At 38.3% G+C, this 18,688-nt stretch overlaps 2 protein-coding genes across 2 annotated transcripts in view; both read left to right on the top strand.

Annotated features, from left to right (window-relative positions):
* The window catches only part of LOC107084133 (sperm-associated antigen 17-like), a 34,098-nt gene extending 25,771 nt beyond the window's left edge, over window positions 1-8,327 (top strand). Inside the window, exons 25-37 of the mRNA XM_015373822.1 lie at window positions 889-1,049; window positions 1,469-1,556; window positions 1,656-1,804; window positions 2,764-2,875; window positions 2,982-3,307; window positions 3,467-3,640; window positions 4,858-4,985; window positions 5,164-5,294; window positions 7,163-7,296; window positions 7,375-7,563; window positions 7,714-8,005; window positions 8,139-8,226; window positions 8,301-8,327. Coding sequence (XP_015229308.1) covers window positions 889-1,049; window positions 1,469-1,556; window positions 1,656-1,804; window positions 2,764-2,875; window positions 2,982-3,307; window positions 3,467-3,640; window positions 4,858-4,985; window positions 5,164-5,294; window positions 7,163-7,296; window positions 7,375-7,563; window positions 7,714-7,869 — 1,748 coding nt within the window. The 3' untranslated portion in view covers window positions 7,870-8,005; window positions 8,139-8,226; window positions 8,301-8,327. The remainder of the gene's footprint in view (window positions 1-888; window positions 1,050-1,468; window positions 1,557-1,655; window positions 1,805-2,763; window positions 2,876-2,981; window positions 3,308-3,466; window positions 3,641-4,857; window positions 4,986-5,163; window positions 5,295-7,162; window positions 7,297-7,374; window positions 7,564-7,713; window positions 8,006-8,138; window positions 8,227-8,300) is intronic.
* A 3,870-nt stretch (window positions 8,328-12,197) lies between these two features.
* Window positions 12,198-17,456, top strand: LOC107084139 (sperm-associated antigen 17-like). The gene is made up of 10 exons (XM_015373827.1): window positions 12,198-12,306; window positions 12,396-12,483; window positions 12,584-12,623; window positions 12,706-12,767; window positions 13,074-13,216; window positions 14,062-14,240; window positions 14,346-14,406; window positions 14,571-14,706; window positions 15,055-15,155; window positions 15,240-17,456. Exons 1-9 carry the CDS (start codon window positions 12,202-12,204, stop codon window positions 15,132-15,134), a joined length of 894 nt encoding a protein of 297 aa, XP_015229313.1. The 5' UTR covers window positions 12,198-12,201; the 3' UTR covers window positions 15,135-15,155; window positions 15,240-17,456.
* The last annotated feature ends 1,232 nt before the right edge of the window (window positions 17,457-18,688 follow it).

Below are 18,688 nucleotides of genomic sequence, written 5' to 3' on the forward strand. Positions count from 1 at the left end.
CCATCATATAATACAATCCAGTGCAAACAAGAGCTTTTAAAAGTTCGTAGATAAAGAGTCTATCTGCATCAAATTTGTTGGCAGTATAAATAAAGATGTTTCTTGCAGGCGTGAGATTTTTTTAGGATACAAACAGCATTATGAAGAATAAAGAAAATCAGGGATAAAGCAGCTGAGATGTTAAAATTAGCAGATTATAAAGCAATGCAGGCCTAAAGAAATGGCTTATTTTTATATATTCAAGACCTGTAGAATATTTACAAAATCATTTTTATCTGCTCAAGAAGAAACTAAACAATCAAGTAAAGCGAATCATTTTTGTGAGCACATCTTCTGTAGTTCACTGTAGATCTACAGTAAAACATGATCAGGATTTTGTAGGTTAACCTTTTTTATAGACAGACATAAGATAATTTGGATCTCTAAAAATATTTTCGCCATAAAACCTGGCTTAATTCATACATTCAATGCGGTTGCAGTTGCAGCCAGGTTTTAACTGAATTTCCCTGGATACTTGTGGTCCTATTGCAATGATATTCAAGAGAAAGCACAAGTCATGATTATTAAACAATTAATATTTTCACCCTATTTTTCCCTTTTATGAGGAGTTGAATTTGTAGGTATTTTCTGATGGGAAAATGGATAAAGGTAAATTCAGTGCAGTCCTAGAAGGAAACATAAAATTATCTTTATATGGGGCCGGTGGATACAAAGGAAGAGTTTAGATCACAGTATACGGTCCAATTCTAACTCAGCCTCTCAAGCAAACCTGAAACGTTGTCCATAGATCCTCTCAATCCAGAATGACTGTGCTTAAGCTTCAATGTTATGAAAGTTTCTATTTTATGTAAATAAAAGTAATTACCCTGAAATTTCCTCTGTGAGCAGGAGTGTCTCCAAAGGAGGGCATCTTGGTGAAGCAGAGCTTTCCTTTCCATGGTAAAGGATGTAAGCAGCATCTTCAGGACGCATCCCTTTCTCAGGAACTATATCGCGTTGTTACGAGCCAGGGAGCTGTGATCCGTTACCTGAGAGATGGATCCACAGAGGTATACATACTGTACACTGATGCTGCCACGTCTTCAACCTGTGTGTTCACCACAGAGAGTCGTAGCTTTCCCCTGATGGGAGGTTCACAGCTGTTAGATGTTTTACTGCTGCTCATCCAATAAGGTGTTTTAGATCACATAATGTTTAAATCTCCTGTTCCTAGTGATAAAACTTTCCTGTCTTTTAGCCCAACAAGAAAACATCCCCCACAGCATGACAACAACCAGATACTTTATTAATTTCTGCTAAGGAAATTCCAACATGAAACAATTACGTTTGGACAATTCTAACATTATTATCATCATTTTAAAACCATGAACAGATCTGAAATATGAATAATAGGAGGTGAAGTCTGAGCTGCAGCTGTATGAATTTATACAGACAAATATTGAGTAACCTTGTAATGTTAACGTCGTAGGTTCTGTTCCCAGACGGATCAGTTGGTTTCAGCTCAGATTCAGACCCAGTGTTGGAGCTTGATGACACAGCCGATGGCCAGATGAAAGGTTTGGTTCCTTAAAGAGATCTGATCTCACCAGTAGAAGCGTAGGCATCACATTGAATGTGGCTTTTGTCAAACACTTCTGTGTTTTATTTGTGTGCAGATCAGACATCGGAGGGTGAAGCTGAGACTAAGAGAAGAGTGTGGCAGATGACCACTTCATCTGGAGTTAGCTTCAGCATAAATGGAAGTATACACAGAGATCTACCCTCTATTCTCACCTTTAAGGCTACAGACCCTGGGACCAAACAGGTGACACACTGCAGATCAAGTTTTAAACCAAAGCCCAGAGTGGCCATGGCATATTTTTTTATGTGCAAAATATGTTCATTTGGGATGGGAGTGGATGGGTCAAGGGTGGTTACATGGGTTTCCAACTGTGTAGAGCCTAAAGAGCTCTGCTGTCCTGTAAGGGGGGATTGACATTACGAAAAGAAAAGGTAGAAAAGTAAATCCAAACATTTATCCCCCATCTCTTCAAAAAAAGTGCAACAAATTCTGTTCACATCCATATACCTCTAAAAAGTAGGGTTCCTGCATTAACAAAGATAAAAAAACAAGTAGTGATTAAAGCCTGCAGGTAAAGGATGATATATTTATTTCTGTCCAATGACTGCATCAGGGGCATCTGTCTCTCAAAGAAGCATCTTTGTCAAACATCCAGATACTTCTGGCTTCCTGTTAGAGCAGGCAGGACTAACACCAGGTGTAGTGCTCTATTTGTAGTGTCCAAGCTTCAAGATGTTACATTTTCAGAAATTATGTTCTGCATACCGTGATTCCAACAAGGTGTTTTGTTCTGTTACTAAAATAAAATTTAAAATTGTTCAGACTACCTTATAAACCTAAGAAATGGCTGCATGTGAAACTGCCAGTAGACCTACAGCTTCTAAAGTACTCCAGGGCTGTAACACTTTTAAGTCCCTTAAATCACTTTTGAGGCCCCATTTGAAATCCAGTAATTTTCACCTTGTCTAGAAATGTAAATGCAATGTTGCCATCATATGGTCTCGTCACTTTGCAACCCTTTTCTGGAATAAACAGCCAAATGCGTAAAAGGACTTAAAGATCCTTAGAGTGACTAAAAGTATAATTTGGACAGTTTCATAAGAAGTCATAGTACTGTACATCAGGTGCTTCATGTATATAACCATTGGTGCATAAACAGAGCTTTTTATTGGTTAAACTGTTTAATGCTTTGCTGTTGTAAGGTTATATCGACCCGGGAAGATCAGGTTGTGATAGTCCAGAACCCAGATGGATCACTTATTGTCGACCACAGAGATGGAACTAGGATCAGCAGCTTCCTTCTAGCACGTAATGGTAATGTGTACGCTGAACAACCTGACACTTCCTAATCACATTCATCCACCAGCAACAAAACTGTGAAACTTTGTCAGAAACACGGAGCTCTCTGTTTCTTTTCCAGAGGAGGAGCCTGTTTGCGTGAACAAATCGAAGGAGAATAGAGACTTTAGAGACGATTGTGACGAAAGAATAGAGATGAGCAGAAACTCAGGAGGCCACACATTACATCAAAAGATTATAGTTGGAGAGGATGAGAGTGTGTTTCCTCAGGAATATGTAAGTGAGAGCGGTAAGAGGGAAGAAGGAGGAGAATCTGTCAAGGAGAGGATGATGCTGGTGGAGAAGGAGGGGTTTGCAACAATAGAGATGTACCCAGACCGTCAAGCAGTTCGTGTCGTTTTAGCCGACAGAACCATCATCACTGGGAACAGCCAGGCTGAGTATGAGGTGTGACTCAATACTGTTCTATCAGCCACAGAAATCACTGATTTAACCATCAGATAGCATCTAACTCATAATGTGTTCTTTTATTGAATTCTAAATGGCTTGTTTTAATTACCCGCCCAAATGTATAATCGTTCCCAATCATATGCTCTTGTTTGGTAGGTGTTCCCATCTGGTGCAGGATATCTGCGCATCCAAAGTGATGGGAAATGTGTGTACTCCTCTGACCTCCAGCCAAAAGGTTTCTCTCCAACTAACCAACCAGGAGTTTACACCATGAGTCACACCGACAACATAGCCTGTGATGTCACCGACAACAACGGAAACCACTTCAAGGTTGTCCTTTTATGATTTAGGGGTTCATGGTTGTTGAATACATGCCCCACCCTGAATCTCCTGGTTTTTAAATTCAGATAAAACCCTTCATCTAGAAAAATATATATTTAAACACATTAAAATAGCATAAATGATTGTTTTTACGTACAGTTCACCACTACGTCCATAAACAATAAATATACAAAGAAGCCATGAGAAAAAATCAGCTGACATTAGGTCTGAAATGTCAAAGTTAGTCCTCATTGCATGAAAAGATAAGATAGAAGAAGTGATATTAACAGCTTTAACTCAGAGTTACATAAGGTCAAGATTAATGGTGATTTTTACAGCGATGAGTTTGAAGAAATGTTGTTTGTGTTGGAGCCTGGAAATCTAACAAACCTGTATCATATCTATAGTTGTAAATGAACTCTATAGAGCCCATGCTCAGCTATCATCTTCCTCAGTGCAGAAAGACATCATGACAAACACTGTAATAAAAAGAAATGTAAATAAACAAAAAATAAAATTTAAAATAAAACTCATTAAGAATAAAAAGTTTTTCTTGTTTAAGAAACTTGAAGTGTCAGCCTGTGCTGGAGTCATTTTTATTCAGCCTGGGTTTGTTAACAATATGAAAGTCCTCTAGACCAAAAGTTGACCTTTTTGTCATTTGGTGAGGGCAGCTTTTACATTTAAGTTGTTTAAGGGGCACTTTAATTCCTAAAACCCCCCGTGTGTCATGATTGATGCTAATATTGGACAGAAATGACTCGAGTGAGACAATGCAAACCCAGACATAGAGGAAAGCTCAGTGTGAGTCCTACGTCCAACACCTCTGTCATGTATTTCAGCTGCAAAAAAATCTTGAGTGTCAAGAGCAGCTTATTCAACCCAATTATAGGTTGTAGAGGTTTTTTCTTTCCTTAAACCCCGAGGCAAATGGTTTTAAATAGGAATAGAATCTATGGGCCAAGAGAGAATGCTGCCTAAATACTTGTCTGTTGTTAATAGGTCACTAAGCAACACTAATTGTGTTGGAAAACATATAAAGTAGGTGCTTTAAAATACAATGGAAAGATTGATAGTGAGTTGTTTAAGTTTTATGCTTTGACCGTTTTAGGTTTTCTGTTTCTTAAGACTTAAAAAACCAAACGAAGCAAAAAAAAAAAGAAAACAGATAACACATCTATGTCTCATTATGCCAAGTGTTCTGAAGATGTGAATCTGTGGTGCAGGTGATGGAAGATGGACAGATTGTAGTGCTAAGCTCTAGTCCCCCACCGGGCACGCCTACACAAGAGAAAGAAGAATCAAACGGAGCAACAAATACGCCGAATGCAAAACACAAAGATCTTTGTCCCAGGTGTCCTTTCACACACATTCTGCTCATTTTAGCATCTTTTATGTAACAAATTTGTAGATTATAAACTAACACTGAAGGTATAATATTTGCAAAGTTGTTGCATGATTGTGTAAAAAGGATTTTTTAATACCAAATTTCTAAAAAGAAAATAATATAGATATTTGTTTTGTTTTTATAGGCTTTTTCTGGTGCATGAAGATGGGTCAGGCACTGAACTGCTAAACTCTCATACTGTAGAGGAACTGCTCCATGAGGCATACTCTGACCCTACTATTGAGGTGCTGAAGGAGCCTTTACCAGACAAACAAGGTACCCATTTATAAATATAACACTCATACTGTTCATTACAATTGTTAACTAACCAGTCTTTATTCCAATCGTATAGGATATGGATTAGGAATAAAACTGCTTATAAGCTGCTGAAATCAGCCTCATTCATAGGGTGGCTGGGCTCAGCCTTAGAGATAATGACAGGTTGATGTACTTGATTATCACAGTGGACTGGTAGAGGAGTCTGCTCCTCCACATCACAAGTTTTCAACTGAGGTGGTGAGAACATCTGAATTGGGTGTCCCCCAGGAGCAAAGAAGGCTCTCCCCTGCATAGCAGAGGGGGTTTGCTAAATGACATCATCACATCATTGGTATATTATAAGTAAATCAACATTGGCAAGATTAAAAATACTGCAACTACCTTTAAAACTTAAGACGAACCTTAACAAAGAATTTCTAGTGATCAGTGAGGTTATTTTAACATGAACTAAAACTACGTTAATCAATCTTATGTTATCAAATCCAACTTAAAGAAAGTTAAATGAGGAACACAGTGAATGGGGCTGTCTATGACTTGTAGTGAAGATCTATTTTAGTGCAAAATACGCAGAATATTATATCTACATCCTGCTATTTAATTCAAGGGGAACAGTGGAAGCTTTGTGCTTGCGTGACTACTTATTAATGAGGAAATAGAGGAAGCTCTCTCGTAGCTTACTGATTGAAGACACGGGCTGCAGCTGCTGCGCCTGACTCCCCGTCAATGTTTTGGAGGAAGGAAGGGTTTGCACAATCGCTGCTCGCTGAACGGTAAACTAGGAGCGATCATGCTTTCATGTTGTCATCAAAGTCTTCAACAAGGCAGGAAATGGTCGATAAATATGGCGCTAGTTGCTTTTTTGAAGAAAAAGAAAATTAATAGAGGAGTCTGGAAAATCACTAAATATAGCTTCAAAGTAGCTAAGTTGGCAACAATGTGTCCACCTACATTGTTTAGACGATGGTGGTCATTTTGACATTTTCACAGCACTTCCCTTGTGAGCAAATGTGTTTAAAAACACAGTTTTACACAGTCATTACGCAAATTAAGAGTCAGGGTATCGACATAATTCCACTGTAATTCTAAAAGTTTAAGGAAGGAAGCCCAAATGTCAAATTTAAAGGGCTGAAATCCGGGTGCATCGGCCTGATTTGATGACAACTGGGAGTTTTTTGTGTTAAGGCCTATAGTACTACACAGAAATTCGCTGGTGAGAACCCTGGCATACCTTAGGTTTTCTGTACCTTTTTGCTGGATGTAGACTGCAATGTTGATTCACAACTTGCTGATAAGAGGAATTCCCTTCTGGCCTTCAAAGAACTTGGTTTCCTTTGCCGAGCTTGAGCGTGTCTATGGAGAGTGAGTTGTCTGCTTTTTCATCCTGGATCATCCACCAGTGTTACATGAGCAGGATAAAAATAGATCGATAGCTATTTGGTTGATTAAGATGGATGGATGATGGATTAATGATGACCTTTTTATTTTGCACAGAAAAAATCCCTCACGTCATTGACCTTTTTAAAATAAAGATGCACGATATCTTGCTGTAGCAAAATGCTAATTTCCACAAGACTTCTAAAGATGTGATGGCATCTTGTTAAACCTGTTTTAATCCTGTTTTCAGTGCTGCATCTTTTTATTTCTTCCAAGAACTTATGATTAAACTTTGGTAAAGTCTGTCTTGTTTTTATCTTGATTTATTCTATTTCCTTTTATTTGCTTTATTTTGATGACTGGTTGGCTGGGTGGGGGATTGCTTGATTGGTTGGACATTTCTAAAAACAAGACATATTCTTCTGTAAATGTATTTGCTGATAGTTTTGAGTAGATTATTGGTCATCTGTGCGTTTCATTTAATGTTGCAGATGAGTTTTGCATCACTATCCTAAAGCCCAGCCATGAGAGTGTGTGGTCCCAATGGCTGCTAAAGAAACAGGAACCTGACATCACCCCTCCCAATCTCAGGAACCGCAGCTGGAATAACCTCCCTCATGTAGAAGTACATACATAAAAAATCTTCCACATTTACATGGTCAGCATTAAATATATAACCCTTCTGAGTTTCTTTCTGTTCCAGAAAAAGAAACCAGGTCCTCCTCTTGGTGCTGACGTGGGGGTTGGTCTCACTCTGAAGGAGAGAGGTTGTGATTCTGCAGGAAAGCAGCAACTTTTCCAGTGCTCCCCTAAGGTCCTGGAGATAAGGCAACTCTACCAGCACCGAGCTTTCACCCCACCACTCAGAGATACTATAGACTCACGGCTGAAGGTAGCATTTTCCCATCATCCTCCTCTCTGTCGATCAGATGTGTTGATACATTTATAGGTTAGCATGTAGTGATTGTTTTTATTTCTTTCTGCAAGCTTCCTGAAAAAGAACCTTATTAATTAGATGACAAATGCTGAAATGTGAATGCAGGTATACATGCAGGATTTGATGAAGAGAGATCTCCAGTCAGAAGAAAGGAAACCGAAAGATCCTTGCAGCGAGGAGGGGATTGCTAAGGCAAGGGATCTCCTTACTTACATTCTGGAAAGAAAAACAGACACCTGTAGAAATACAGCTGTAATTTGAAGCACTTGTTGACTTCTAACCATGGCTACATGTAATATTTATACCTCATAGTGTAATATATAAAAAAAGTAATTTATGTTGTAGTCTTTGAAAGAGGAGGTGGATGGGAGTGAAAGTGCTGAAACCAGGACCCCAGGTAAGAAAATTAAATTAGCACAAAATCTTTCCTTACTGAAGTGACGTAAAGATGCCAGAGTTTCTTGGTGTGTTAAGACTAATACACATGGCCTTCTGACTGTGGTGAGGATGTTATACTTTCCTCTGTCCAGCTCCAGACGGCCATGCCAGTCAAAAAATGGCAGCATCAATTGAGCAGTCAGATGTTCCAGAAGGCACCGGCTTGGAGAGATTACTGGGGTATGTATCCTAATAAAAAGTGATTAAATCTTTCATTAAACCAGTATCATTTCAACCGCCTCTTTATTTTCCAGTTCTGCTAATCGGAAAGATTCAAACTGGCCCAGAAGACTTGAGCAGCACAGGTTAATAGAATCCATGGTGACATTAGTTTGTATAAAGCAGCTTTTAGTAACTGGTTAAATCTTAATATCTGTTCTTTAAGAAGATAAAGCAGCTAAATCAGTGGTTCCTTTCCTTGACCTTTCATATCTCATTCCAGAATAAAAAATGGCCAATTTCTATAAAGTTCAGGAATTCCTAGAGAGATCTTAAATAAACCTAGAAACGAAGCTGTTGTTGTGATTGTTTGCTTTCTTTAAACCTTCTTTTGTTTCTTGCAGTAAATACTGGGACCTTAATCAGTTCCATTGTGGAATTCTATTCGGTTTTCCTATTCTGGTGAGTCTAAAGAACCTGAAAATATGTGGGGCATCTATTTTCAGGTTCTATAGACTGTCAGTTAGATTATGTTGTGAACTTTGACTGGACCACATGAACAAAGTGTGTTTTGATCTACACCAGTCCATCAGGGATCTGGCCAATGCTTTAAAACGGAAATAACTGAGTTCGGATGCCCTCCTTATTGCTATACAAATATACAACAGAAACATAGATAATATTTTATACAGATCTATTTATCCAACCATAGATCCTGTTTTGTTGTACAGAAATTCAAATGAATACAGTTCTAAATCAAATCTTTGTGTCATGAAGCCTTTTTATTAACTTCAGGCCTCATGATGTCAACATGGAAATTAGAAATTACATTTTTTTTAAAAGATACATAAAATATAAACTCTTTGAAAACATAAAGAGACAATAACTCCCTCTTAGGATTTCAGTAAGCTTATTACGTTTGTAAAATATATTTCTTCTTAGTATTTGGCCAAAAAAACAATGCAACTTTAGCAGTTATTTTACCCTGTATTCAACCCAATACAAAAATTAGGCTTGTAAAAAAATCACAAAATTATACTACCAAAAAATATATCCTCAGGAAAAAGATGGGCTTCTCTCCAGCCTCGACTGTGGTTATTTGTAGTTATTTGTTTCAGTTGTTTCTACCGTTTCTTAAAATTTGGTAGACAGCTCCACCCTGTCCCACCTACTGCTCACCTCTCTTAGGTTGGGGCACAGTGGCGTAGCGACACAACAATAGGCAACATTATCTGGGTGGGCCCCATATGAAGTACAACACGTGATAAAGTTTCAGGATATGGCAGCAGTTCCATAAAACGGTCAAGATGATACGATTATGCAAATCTCTGTAGTATATCATCACACATCACACACGGAAAAATAGTGACTGCGCACCTTGAATGGAACCATTGGTGACAGCGCACCACGGCATGTTACAGACATCCCAACTTCCAAAAACTTCAGGGAGATGCTTTTCGAAATACATTGTTCTTTTAAGATCTTTATTGCGGTTTAAAACATATTATATAAGTGTATTTTTTACCAACCGTCTAATGAACTATACACAGTTATTAACATAGTAATTAAAAGTACCTCTGTCTGCTTTGCTATTGGTGTCGTGTTTAAACGGCTCACCATCATGTTGAAATCTGGCATGTGTTGGGGTATAAATACGGTCCACTCAGTCAATGTAGTATCAGGTGGGTTTAAGAGGAGTTTGTTTCACCATTACATCTGCAAAGTGATGGGGGTGATGTCCACAATTGCATAGGGGACCCACCAGGTGTCAGTGATGGGGCTTCTAAGAGGTTGTGGGCCCGTAAGCAACTGCTGTCTCTGCTAACTGATATTTACACCATCGCCGGAGCACACGCTGTACAATATTTTTAATCAAACACAGCTACAGCTCAAACTGTACGATGAAACCGCAGGGTTTAAAAGTTCACAGCTCACGATGTATGTTCTTACACTGTACGGGGCAATGCTCTGATGCGATCTATCTGCTCACACTGCACGTCCAAAAACCACATGTCGGACTCAGTGCTGAGAGATGCCGCTGATGGACTGTTTAATGTGGCAGAAGAAGAGGAAAATAAATCCCTTGTTTGCGCATGAGCCGTGCGTGAGGTTCTGGTAAATCGGTTCATAGCTCTGCTTCAGCAGAAGGATTTGCCCTCGAACACCCCACGGCGGCCGTTTGAATTTCAAACATTTTTGATTGGAACCTGATGATTCCTGATTGCGAGGTGGTCGTTAGAGGCTAATTGCCCTGTATACTACATGACGCAAGACACACGATAAGGCTGAAACTCGCCCCGATCTAAAAAATTCTCGCACCACTGGAGAATGGGCCCCAAAAGGGTGATGTTCGTACAGTGTATGCCCGACTTTAGAGAGGAGACTGTTGTTGTTACTGTTGTTGACAAAAAACTTCAACATGGTTTCACAAACAGTTATTCACTACCAGGGCAACATTAAGCTTATTTGAATAAATGAAAAATGATAAGCACAAAAGCTATAAACACATGAGAAATTATCCCTTGTTCAGCCTTTACAAAAAATTGGCTAGAGAGAAAGCGCTTAATCATATGCAAATAGTGGATCTCATTGCGCATTGCTTTGTGCGTTAAGAATAATCACCAGGAATCAGCTTGTGCAAAAGCATCACCACGAAATTAAATGTAGGGCTGTGATTTAGTATCCTTGTCCTAATCCATGCGGGTAGATCCTGGTACATCCTGCATGCTGCTATGCTGATGGGTAAATGGTTAAAACTCTGCGTACCATTGCTTACCGGCTCAGTTAAAGCACTGGATCTGGCTGTATGCGTATTTATTTAACCCTGATAGAAAGCAAATATGTGCCTCAGTTGCCATCTGGTTTTGTTTGTTACTAAAAATCATGCTCTAGCCTAGTAAACTAGAACCACCCGCGAGTAGCCAAAATAATTTTTTCTTGCGAGTGGTCTAGCCTCGATCAATGCCCCAGGCCCTGGAACTGGCAGGCCAATCACAATGTAGAGATGTGTTTTGAATTTCTGGATGCAAAGCGGGCGGGGTTTTGAGGGTGGGACGACGAAGCTGCGCGTCGCTGAAGAAAGCCCAACAAGGCAAGGCAAGGCAAGGCAAATTTATTTGTATAGCACAAATTAGTACAAAGACAATGCAAAGTGCTTAACATAATTAAAATATAGGGAAATAAAACAGAATCAAAGCAAGTAGGAAAAAAGAAATAAAAAAAAATTAAAAATGCAGAAACAAAAAAGAATATTACAAACAGTTGGACTAAAGAGAATAAAAAAGTTGAACTAATGATGTTTTAGTTGAACTGTTTAACTAGAACAGTCGAAGGCGATCCTAACCAAATGTGTTTTTAGTCTTGATTTAAAGGAACTCAGGCTTTCCGCACTTAGCATAGGAACTAAATGCTGCTTCTCTATGTTTAGTTCTGGTTCTAGGTAGATGGTAACAAATCAGTTTTGGACGGATTAGACTTGGGGTTTTCGTTGAAACATGAGCAGGAAGAGTCTCTATGCTCTTTCATTTTAAAGGACATATTCGCCGTTTTAGCGACAGACTGTTTGTTTACACTTCCCCACCAGCTTTCTGTTGCGCTTCCTACTTCACAGTCAGTTGCGCTCATTGGTCAGAGCGTTTGCCAATAGGCACAGACATGGTTTGAAAAACAACGAGTTCTTCCGATGTCTCATTGATCGGGGCCAGACTAAATTACACATTTAATCTCACATTTAGTCTGGTTTATCAGGCTACCTCATGTCACCATTGCTAAGCCATCATCCATAAATGTTTATTGACTCACACTCCATTACGCTCTAAGGAAATTTTTCTGACAACAAAAATATTTAATGTTTAATTTCTTGTATGTTTTATTTTTTTTATTCAGAGAGTCCTATTTCAGTCTCATATCTATATGAGTGAAAGCAGGAAATTATTCCACGGGCATTATTAAAAACGTATGCAACTGACAGTGCAGATGATTTATGGGTAATATGTTATGTGTTTCAGACAGGAGATCAGTGAGGAGAAAGCCTACAGGGAGGCTTTGAGAAAGAAGACCATTGTTCCTTATTTGCATCCAGAAAACCTTTCAATTTACCAAGTATTATACAGTATATCTGTTTATTACACAATACATTTATACTCACCTGTTAAAGATTTCTGTTAGTGAATAGCTGCCTGTTCATTTAGGGTCTGCTAAGGAGCCAAATACCTGCTATGAGGAGTCCATCACAGAGCAGAGCTGAGGCTATCCTTAAAGATGCTCCCCAGGAGAGCAGTAAGTTATTCATCTCAGGCTTAACAAGAATCTGTGATTTTAACTGATCTGCACTAAATATTTGTTGTATACTATCTTGAAATAAATTTTGTTACCGCAGCCCCTCGGTCTTTAAACCCAACGCCACTTCAGTCAGAAAGGTAAAACACAGTTTATGTTTTACCTGCTTCAGTTCACACAGAATGCAGCATAATAATAATAATAACAGCTATTTGTTTTTAGTCAAGCAGCAGAAAGGGAGACGCCTGAAAGGAGACACACAAGCCCCATCTCACAGTCAGCTGGTTTGTTTCCTTCTTGTTTTGTATTCTAATGAACCCCCATTTAGTCCCCTTGTCTCTAATATACTCCCTCAGGGTACTGCCTTCATTAGAAGAAAGAAAAAATGGATAATAAAGTACTATAAACACCAAAGACAAAACTAAATGCTACAGAGACATTTAAGTCAACAACTCTGTTTTTCCTCTAGACAATCTTGATATAGAGGATGCATACAATTCTTTTTTCCCTCTAACATTGAGATGCATGTGGTGAGAAGTCCACGTTTTATGTGTTACAGCTTTAATCAGATTTCATTGTGTTTGATTCAGATCCAGGTGAAAGCAGCTTGATGAGCTCATCAGCGCAGTGTAAGTCTGCCCATTTGGATGTGATGGGAAAACCCAGAAGGACGAAGGTCAGACTGCCAGGCTACCTCCTCAGCTCCAAACCTCCCAGCGTGCCAAACCAACATGTAAAAATGAACACCATGTCCCCTCTGCTTTCCTGTTTTCTTTATTAAAATGTATTTGACTATTTTGTCAGATCAAATTAGTTTATTAGGGTTACGGTTGTTATTGCGTGATGTGCTACATCACTGCATAAGACAATATGTTATATCCATAAAAACCTATGTATATATACTTTCCCACATATATCTGATGTAAAACAGCTTATCCTTTGTTTTTGTTTGTTTTTTTATTTACATGTTGGTCACACAAATTTGAAAGAAAAGGAAAACCTGAGAAGTTACAATGGGCAGCTTTCAGATTTATTTATCAAGGGAGCGACTTCAGGGTTTATGTTGTTTTTGTAAGCAGTAGTGCTAATTAATCAGCTACAAATTTGTTTCTCAAAAATCTTCATTAGTGCTTTGGTCCTGGATGCAGCTTTTTCCAGTCATTCAGGGCGAAGTGAGGCCTGCCATGATTTAGATGTTCTGGGATCCTTTGTTACCTCCTGCATTAGTCTGTAATGCACACCTGGAGTAATTCTGATTGCCATAACTGAAAAGGTTTTCAACTGGTCCATTCATATCCATTCATAATGGCTTTTTTCGCTAAAACTGACTTTAACACTCCATCATGTTTGATGCATGTACCCTCCATGGAGGTTTACTTTATAGGATTGCCTACTTGATTCTTTTCCATGTTTTACTTGTGTTTCCTGATTCTGCTGGTCAGTAATCAGGCTTAAATTAAATTTACCTCAGCTGTCCATCTAATCATATTAAAGTGGGGGGTTAGGGATGAATTCTCAGGACCCAGCTGTTTTGGACAACCTTTTTTTTATATTTATTACGTTCTATTTCTTTTCCAGTTCCTGGCAGTGGAGAAACCTATTAGGAGGATGTGTCGGACAGCTTCCCTAGCCAATCCCAGTAATGCCTTATGGGGCTTCCAGCTTCTCCCATCGAGTGTTGATTTTGGCACAAAGCAGAAAAACACCTGCTCAACCATTACCGTGCTAATGAGGAATGTGGGTTTCGATGTGTCCAGGTACACCATTAGAAAGGGAATTAGTAATCCATGCGGGTAGATGTAGCTTTTTTTTTTACAGCTTTATATCCAATGTATTTATATTTTCCACTCTGCTGCTGTCAGGTTCTATGTCAAACAGCCGCATCCAACCACAGGCCTCAGAGTCCTCTACAACCGTGGACCTGTAGGTTTTCCAGCTAAATATATCATGTGTTTAAAGTCACAGTTCAACTTTTTTGTCTTATTTTAATCATTTAATTTCATATTGGGTGCTGTTATACCGGTATGTGTCAACGTTGAATTTGGAAAAGGCCCCTTTTAAAATTAATTAGATTATTGTCTTTATAGGTGGCTGCAGGTCTCCAGGTCGAACTTGAGGTTCAGCTGTTTGCCATTTGTGACGAAACAGAGCAGAAGAAGGACATCTCTCAAGATATAGCCATTCACACTGAAGCTGAAATTCTTTATCTGCCTGTCACTGCTAATATCCTTTGGATCGCTCTGTAAATATAAGCCATTCAAGTCAGGAACTGTTTATGTTAAAGTGAAACAAATGAAAGACAAAAGCAAGCTTTTTCAGCAGTTTTTCAGCTTTAATGAAAGAACAGAATAATCCTTTAGTATTTCAAATTCATTAGCAGTTTTTGTTGTCAGTAAGTAAGAAAGAATTTTAGAACAGGATAAAAATTCTACTCATTTATAAAAGGAAAGAGAACAGCTGGCCAGATTTTCTCATCGCCGGAAATTTGTTACTTAGTTTCATAGAAAGTGCCACAGATCAAAGTTTTGTGGAGAAGACTTGATAGCGACAGATTTCCTTACATACTTTCACCCATCCTACCTGAGAGATTCAGAAAGGGAGGTTCTCACAGCCGGCAGGCAGACCACATGGATGAGCCTCCAGCACTCTGATCGCTTCTTACTTATAAACAGGTGAAGGTCACAGCATCAGATTGTATTTCTTGGATGGGCTAACATAGAAGAAGACGCCTTTAACTCTTTGTTTGTGTATTGCAGGCCACACCAGGAGGACCCGTTCTTCTGTCCTCTACTACTGTTCAAGTAATTCTGCAGCTGATTTAAGTCTGGATTGAGTTCGGAAAATATGATACTTTTCAACAAATAACTGTGGTGGCTTTGGTTTTCCCATTTATCTCAGTTTATTCAATGGTCAGTAAAGTCAGATTTAGCTCTTTTCAGTTCATCATCATTTATCTAATACATGCAGATAACCTGAAAAGAGCACTGAGACCAGCTTTGAAATGAAAAGTAAAAATACAACATCTCTAAAATGGAAATTCTTAAGCACAGAGGTTTAGTCGACAATGATTAAAACTTCAAGGTCAAAGGTTATTATTTTTATAAACATATTAGCCAGGGATGCCAAAATTACTATTACTGTATATCATCAGTGTTACAGACAGAGATAAATACAAAACATTTATATTTAGATTTAGCTTTAACATTATTTTATCCAAGACCTGCTGAGGTATTGTAGTCATTTAGAACCAGTTAATTTACAATTCAATTCAGTTTGTTTATTTAGCGCCGATTCACAACACCTCATGTCATTGAAATTTGCAGAGACATATTTCTAACATGTTTTCCAGATGTTTTTAAAACAAATACCGTTAATTTTCTGCATTTTTGGGTGAATGTTTCCTCATGTCTTAGCTGTTCATTTCAGGTTTTTTTTAAACACACCCAAATCATAACTGGAAGATTTGATTTAAGGATCTTAGAGATTTAAAGTAAGTGCAGATCAGAGTCGGCTGCAGAAAAATTACAGTTTTAAAATACTCACTGGTAGGATTTGTGGCTTATATGTGGTACACAGTAAATAATCCTGCTGCTTTGGATGTTAAATCCACGTTAAGACATGTTGCAGAGGGCAAAAATATGAAGTGTCTAGACCTTTAATCAGTAAATGTCCTAAATCCTTTCAGCTATCTTTGCCAACACTAAAATCTATTTTGAAATAATAATCTATAGAACTCAGTAGGTGCCCCAATAAGAATCATCCTTTCAGGTTTTCTTCCAAATATGGAAAGAAAAATGGTCAAACTGTGGAGCTGAACAGGCTGTAGTTTGGTTCTTAATGCCTTATTTTATTTTTTCATCCATAAGTTCAAACAATCCTGTTGAGCAAGAGGGTAGAATCAAATTTAGGAACCCTATATTAAAGCTTTATCACTTCAGAAAGCCAAATGGGAAGCTTTCACAAACATTTATAAGTTTGTCACCTGAGAACCAGTAATAACAGGTGATTTTTTCCATATCTGTTGCCTTTAGACCAATGTTAAGAAGGAAACTGGAATGAAATAAAGAAATATAGCAAATGCTGTGATCATTATTTACTTTGCACACCTGCTTCAGTTTGTTTATAGCTGCAGCGGTTAGGATTGGGCCTTTTCCCAGAGGGAGATGAAGGATACACCTTCGACTGGTTGGCTGGTGCATCACAGAGATGACTCCACAGAAAACAGCAGCATTGCAGAGTCACTGTTAAGGTCATGCCAAAATGAGACACCCACCCCCTCCAGTATTTGAACTGGTGGCATAGGGGCCCACCCAGCTGAGTGCCTGGATATAAAACAGTTTGATGTCAATCATTCTGCTGTGAAAAACATGCTTTACTGGAGGAAAACGTTATAACTGTCTTTCCAGAATTGAAGGTCCAAATAGGTTCATGGGGTCAGATTGAGAAAACCAAATAGGTAATCATGCTACTCTCTTAGGTCTGTATTATTCATCTTAATCAGCCATACCTTCTTTGTTTTTAAACATATTTTTCAAGAAGTTGAGAAATTGACATGAGCTGTTACAAGGAAAACTATAATTGAGCTTATGGCTTCACTATGAAGGTACACTCTAAGAATGGATTTGTTGGAAAGAGAACCAATCTAGTTGCAGAGGCGTAGCCATAAATTTTCTATAAGGGCAATAACTAATATATACTGAGGGGTGGCTGAAAGCGGATAGGCCCCAGAACGTCAAGGTCAATCTATACTGTTCCAACAGGAAAATGAATGAGCAAAACATCCATATTTTCTAAATAAAGACTAACTACATTTCCTACAGCCTTTGCTAACAAATAAACGCATATATTTAAACATCCTTAATTTCTAGATAAAAGGTATAGTGGATAAAAATCAGTTTTTTAGTTCTGGGGCATAAATCAATCATCATTGTCATTACTTATTTGTATAAATAAACATTATGCATAAAATTGATATTTACAAGCACTAATATCTACATAAATTGATTATTTGATTTTTATTTTATTTAGATTGTTATTTTTGATTTCACTGAAGACTCTTAAATGACTTGCAGAGACACATAATTTTATCTTTACCCCATATAACACAAAATCTAGTTCTGAAAAGAGCATGAATTCTGTATTTATCATCTTTGATGTTAGTATATTGATGTGTATAATTAACCACAAAAATAAAATGTTTTTAATACTCCACTTGAGAGTATTACTGTTGCCACCACCTGTATTAGAGGGAGAAAAATGTTAATAGTGGCCAGTGATTGCCTAAGGGTGGCAATGGCCACCCCTTCTAGCTCTGCCCGTGTCTAGTTAGTGAAACCAATTCTGGTTAGATTAACCAATATATTAATCAGAAATTGACCAAGCTATTGGTTTCTGATCAACCAATTTAATTGGTTAACCAAACAACAAATAAAAATAAGAACTGAAGGTTTTCTAATCTTTTTGGCTGTAGTCAAGTGTAGTGTGTAATAGTTATGGACTCATGGAGAACAATTAACGACGTGTACATGTACAGCATGCAAATGTTGGCTTTAACCTTGGTTGTAACATTAGTATTATGCATTAGTGGGGACTGTGGCATTGGATGTACGAGATTGAAACCAAGCTCTGGTCCTGGTTTTTAAAGTAGTTACACTAATTAACCAATTTTTTTTTTTCTAAAAGTAGAATAGGAGGCAGATCTTTTAGTTATCAGGCTCCTCTCTTGTGGAACCAACTACCAGTTTTAGTCCGTGAGGCAGACACCCTGTCTGCTTTTAAGGGTAGGCTTAAAACTTTCCTTTTTGATAAAGTTTATAGTTAGAGTGGCTCAGATTATCTAGAGCTTTCGCTATAGTTAGGCTGCTATAGGTTTAGACTGCTGGAGGACATAGGGACCACTATTTCATCATTTTGCTTCATTCTATCTCTATTCTTCCACTCTGCAGAATCTGTTAGTTTAATCTCTAACGTTCTGCTTTCTCTGCCTTTTATCATAGTAGCTTTCCCTCGTCTGGTCCTGTTTGGCTGTGACTCCATCCTGGAGAGAAACCATCAACACCTTTGTTTATAGATGTTGGAGATCTGCCTGTTTTTCCAGTGTAGTCTTGTTTCTCTGATCGTGACTCGCTGAATGTGCTCTCTTCATCCTCTGACATGGTAGCTGGCTCGGAGCTCGTCTGCCTGGCTATGTTTCCTGGACGGGGCC

This window comes from Cyprinodon variegatus, unplaced genomic scaffold, assembly GCF_000732505.1.
Source record: "Cyprinodon variegatus isolate N-32 unplaced genomic scaffold, C_variegatus-1.0 Scaffold93, whole genome shotgun sequence".
In the NCBI taxonomy this organism is placed as follows: Eukaryota; Metazoa; Chordata; class Actinopteri; order Cyprinodontiformes; family Cyprinodontidae; genus Cyprinodon; species Cyprinodon variegatus.